The 4,946-nt window shown below is 49.5% G+C and overlaps 1 protein-coding gene across 1 annotated transcript; it reads left to right on the top strand.

Annotated features, from left to right (window-relative positions):
- Nucleotides 1-3,142: 3,142 nt before the first annotated feature.
- LOC119305811 (transcription factor RADIALIS-like) lies at nucleotides 3,143-4,502 on the top strand. The gene is made up of 2 exons (XM_037582228.1): nucleotides 3,143-3,489; nucleotides 4,103-4,502. The coding sequence occupies exon 1, from the start codon at nucleotides 3,207-3,209 to the stop codon at nucleotides 3,474-3,476; it is 270 nt and encodes an 89-aa protein (XP_037438125.1). The 5' UTR covers nucleotides 3,143-3,206; the 3' UTR covers nucleotides 3,477-3,489; nucleotides 4,103-4,502.
- Nucleotides 4,503-4,946: the final 444 nt, after the last annotated feature.

Here is a 4,946-nt window from a genome sequence, read left to right as displayed (position 1 = left end):
GATTAACTTTACTAAAAAAGTGAGCATAGATGCTTATTTTTAATGACTTATTACAATTCAGAAATAAATAGAAGAAAAAATAGTTGTGATTAACTTACTAAAAAATGAGCATAGATGCTTATTTTTAATGACTTATTACAACTCAGAAATAAAAAGAAAAAAAATAAATATAGCAGAAAAGAAAAAAAGCCTATATAAAAAACTACTCAGAAATAAGCATAGATGCGCTTATAGAGAAAATTCAACCTAAATTCATAATAAATTTCTACTAACTTCAGAGAAATTCAATATGAATTTAGGTTAAATTTCCTGTACAAGGGCATCTATTTTCATTTTGAGAGGAGCTCAACAAGACAGAGAGGGAGGGGCTTATAAACCGGTCTGATTCCCCTTCGGTTGGCGAGGTGGGACTAAACTCTGACCGCAACGGCGACCAAACCTTTAGACCCGGTTGGTGGCATGAACCGGGACTAAAGGGCAGCCTTTGGTCCCGGTTCACGCCACCAACCGGGACCAATGATGGTGGGCCAGGAGAGAGGACCATTGGTCCCGGTTCGTCCCACCAACCGGGACCAAAAGGTCCAGACGAACCGAGACCAATGGCCCACGTGGTCCGGCCGGCCCCCGGGGCTCACGAACCGAGTCCAATGCCCCCATTGGTCTCGGTTCTGGGTTGAACCGGGACTAATGGGCTGGACCGGCCTGAACCATTGGCCCCTTTTCTACTAGTGATAGGTTCCTCACCTCATTCTTAACACCTTCCCATTGTTGGTGTAAATCAAGTGACAATCCCCTAAAGAAGGTAGACTCATCAGCTGCAAGACAATCTCGGCTGTGCAATCATGATGGTTACATATGTTGAATAACATAAGAAACTTGTCACACAAAGGGGGTTTATCATTCAAAAAGAATTGATGCTCCAAAATGCTTCCAAAATATTCTTTTGTTTTATTATTTTTTGAATTAAAAAACTAAAGTTGGAAGCATTTTAGAGCACTGGTTTTGTTTTTTCCTGAGATCTCCGTGAGTGCCATTCCATCATGAAATTTGCACGTGGGTTAAAAATTCATCAATGTTAATCACAATTTTATTCCTATTGTTTCTTCGGATTTTACTGTCCACCGCGTCGCCCCCCGCGTGGCGGCCGGGAGGCTCCCAGATCCCATCGCCGCTGGACTCCACCTCTCCTCCTCGTCTTCCCTCGCCACCGCCCAAGGACACGGCTAGGCGAAGCCTTGCCGTCACCGGCGGCGGCGGGGACTCGTGGTCCTCCCGCTCGTGTGGGGCTGGCGCAGGCCGGCGCCCTCGGGCCGGAGCGTGGCGACGGGCCGGACGCCACGGCGGGTGGTGGTGGCCCTTCGGCGGTTCTCTTCCCCCGCGACAGGCGGCTTCATGGTCTGGTGCGTCAGGGTCGCTAGGGACGGCGGCGGCACGACCAGATCGGTTCGCGGCTGCACGACCGGATCTAGGTCCAGGCGTGGGCCTTGGTCACTGGATTGTCATCGGCACGATGGTGGGTGCGGCTCGTCGGCAGCTGGGCGGATCTGCAGAGATTCTTCCCTTGTCTGGTCCTTGACAGCACGGGCAACTCCAGGGGAAACCCTAGATCTCCTTGGGATCGAGCGATGGTGGTGCTTTTGCGTCGTAACCCCTCTTCAGGGCATCGTTTTGGAGCTTACTCCGGTTGAAGGGATCAGCGGCGCTGGCGGCGCACGTCTGGTGGAGCAACTGCCGATGAAAATCGCGCCGACTACGGTCATGGCAGACGATGGCGGCGTCTTAGATGCCGTTCCCTTGTCGAGGCATCGTCGTTGCAGTTTGCTTCATTAGGCTCGGGATGCTCCGAGGGAAACCCAAGATCTGGGTCTCTCGGATCGGACGATGATGGAGTTCTTAGTAGCGTTTTCCCTCATGGGGGCATCGTTTTGGAGCAAGTGATGGCTGGAGGTGACAAGAGGAGGAGTGGTGCTTAATCACACACATTGATGGTGTCGGATCTCGATGGCACGGCGCTCTGGAGATTAGGCGTCTGATGTGCGATGATGGACTCGTGCCGGAGGTCGATGCTATCTGGCGTCATGGTGGCGTCGGCGGCAACTAGACCGGGCAAGGTTCATGCAGCAGTACAACTCTAAAGATGGATTGGTGGCATGTGGCTGCGGCGGCCTCATACCCGACAGGCGTCCTGGTTGAGGAGCACGCCGGACTGGTGGGTGCCCATACCCGGCAGGCGTCCTGGTTGGGACCTCAGGTCTTAGATGTTAGGTATGGCTGCGAGGTCTGTTTGGTATTAGACCCAGACTATCAGCATCCCTTCATCATTTGGATAGGAGTAGCGACACTTTTGTTGCCTAGAGGGTGGCTTCGACTTACTGTTGTATGACTTTGTAAGGTCTTATGTGAATAATTAATAAAATGGCTGCATGCATCGTCCAGATGCAGAGGCCGGGATCCTCCTCATTCTCTCTAAAAAAAACTGTCCACCCGGGTGTATGTGAGCTTGGAATAAAAAAACTCCATGTCCACTTAGATCTGTAATCTTTTGTGTTAGATGTTGCTGACCTGCTGGCGTAGTGTAGGTTCGATGTTAGGTGCTAACAGGTTTTCGCTCCATAGTGCACATTTTGATTGGAGGCGTGAGTGTTGGGTTTCTTGTTAGTGCATAACTTGCTCTTTTCCCCTTTCTCATTTCCTTCTGAATCTCTTGAACAGTTGTAATTTTTTTTGACCTGTGAACAGTTATATTTTCTTTATGAGAGTAATGGAAAGGGGTTGAGCATGGTTCAAGAAAATAAAAAAATAGCGCCTGAGTTTCCTTAACCTGTGGATGCAGTGCCATGCAGTTGAGGCGTTGACGTGGATCGATCGTGCTCCTTTGTCCGCGCGGATGGGGCGCGGGATCTACCAATTATGCGCACCCCTATGCATCCCAAGCGGATCGCAGCACCAGAATCTACATTCCGAAGGAAGCACCTTCGTCCAAAAAAGTTGAGAATCTAATTAGCCTCACTGACCTTTCAATCCCCAAGTCGGTGGCAATCCCAATACCATTCGAGCCACAAGGCCGGCGGGGCGGCGCCCCAATCGCCTATAAATAGCGGGCACCGAAGCAGCACAGCAATCATCAAACCATAACCATCAGAGCTTCTCAAGTGCAAAAGCCATCAATCAGTGCAAACGTAGCTCGGTTTCCAATCCAGTTGGATATGTCTTCTGGGTCGAGGAGCGCATCCCGCGGCGGCGCCAACCCGGAGTGGAGCAAGAAGGAGAACAAGCTGTTCGAGGAGGCACTCGCCTACTACGGCGAGGGCACGCCCGACCGCTGGCTCAAGGTGTCCCGCGCCATGGGCGGCACCAAGACGGCCGACGAGGTGCGCCGCTACTACGAGATCCTTGATAGCGACATCAAGCTGATCGACTCCGGCAGGGTTCCTTTCCCCAAGTACAACACCCAGGGCCAGGGGGCTTGGAACTGATTCATCAATCAAGGTAACCAAAACCCCAACCTGATCCTTGTCTCTTTTCTACAATTCATGTGTGAAAGATATATAGCGATCTCAATCAATTGTCATAATAAAGGTAGGGCATGCCCTAGCTAGGTTGACGTTGTCAATTAACAAAGAAACAGCAATGGAATGCCGCTTGTCAATGCTGTCGATTCCTTGGCTGTTTCTGCTCCAGATGCACTGCAAACATCAGTGTGATTGCACTATTTTTATTGCACATAATTTAAGCCTGCACCAGGAACCTTGAACATGAACAGCATCATGCACGCACAATTTGCTTGCATGGATGCGCTAATCTTAGAGATCCCTTAGAGTTCCTGCGTCCCTGCATAAGGCTGGGAATTGAAGTCTGCTTTGCACACCCTTTAGGGCCAAAAACCAGATTGCAGCGGTGCATATCCCAGATTGCAGAACATATATAGAGAAGTATCCAGTGGAATTCATTTTTGCCAAGCCTAGCATTCACACAAAACTATCCAAATAAGGGTATGTTTCTCCTATTGAAATGCAAATGTTAATGTAGCCCAGTTCTAGATTTGAGAAGTTGAGATAAGTTAACTTACAAGGTACCTCTCTCGTTGTATTTTTCTTTCCAGGAGGAAAGCTTCTGAATTCTGAAGATCCTGCAAACAGGATAATGTGTTGATAACCTAGTCCTTAGCTGGGACCATGTTACTGAAGCAAGCGTAATTATGTACCGTATAGCGAAGATTGTGGGCACTTGGTTAGGAATAAAAGAAGAAAACATATGTGTGTGTACATAATATAATATTAGGTCTGTAAGCAAATCAATTGCGCTTGGTCTTGCAGACGGTAGCTTGTATTTTTCATTGTGTACAGTATTACTCCTCCCCAGTAAGTTTTGGAGTAAACAGCAGTGATGTAAATCCCCAGTACTTGTGTGTACTGTTTATGAACTTGTGCTGGTAGAATATTCCTGTTTGCCAATGTTGAGTATCGTGATTATTAGGAAAGACGAGATAGACTAAGATTTGTTCTAGCTTGTCTTGTACTCCAAATAGATCATTGTACTTCTATATATATGCCCACGAGGCTCAAACAATATGATGAACAATTCCACCAAATCCCTCTCTTCCTTCTAACATGTTATCAGTTTCCGAGTTCTAAACCCTAGCCGCTGCCGCTTTCGCACTCGCGCGCCGCCCCTGGGGCGGTCGGCCTCCATGACCGCTGCTGGGGGCCGCGCCGCCCGTACCTAGGGTTCGTCCGCCGGCTGTGTTGGCTGGCTGCCCTAGAGAGTCTTTTTCCCAAGCCCTTGCTCGGGTTTTTTCGCTCTCTCGTCGGCCGTTTTGATCGGCGTTTTTCTTTTTGGTTTTCCGATCTATGCTTGATCTGTTTGCGTCGCCCGTCGCCGCCGTCGACACCCCGCGCCTCTACTCCGACACCGGCGCGACCGGCCGGCTACTTCACCGACCCGGC

The sequence above is a fragment of the Triticum dicoccoides genome, chromosome 5B (assembly GCF_002162155.2).
Source record: "Triticum dicoccoides isolate Atlit2015 ecotype Zavitan chromosome 5B, WEW_v2.0, whole genome shotgun sequence".
Lineage (NCBI taxonomy): Eukaryota > Viridiplantae > Streptophyta > Magnoliopsida > Poales > Poaceae > Triticum > Triticum dicoccoides.
Note: the sequence above shows the minus strand (reverse complement) of the source record. Positions and strands in the feature narration are given on the sequence as shown.

Coding starts and splice junctions, on each gene's coding strand:
- LOC119305811 (XM_037582228.1), top strand. CDS start 3,207: ATGTCTTCTGGGTCGAGGAGCGCATCCCGCGGCGGCGCCAACCCGGAG.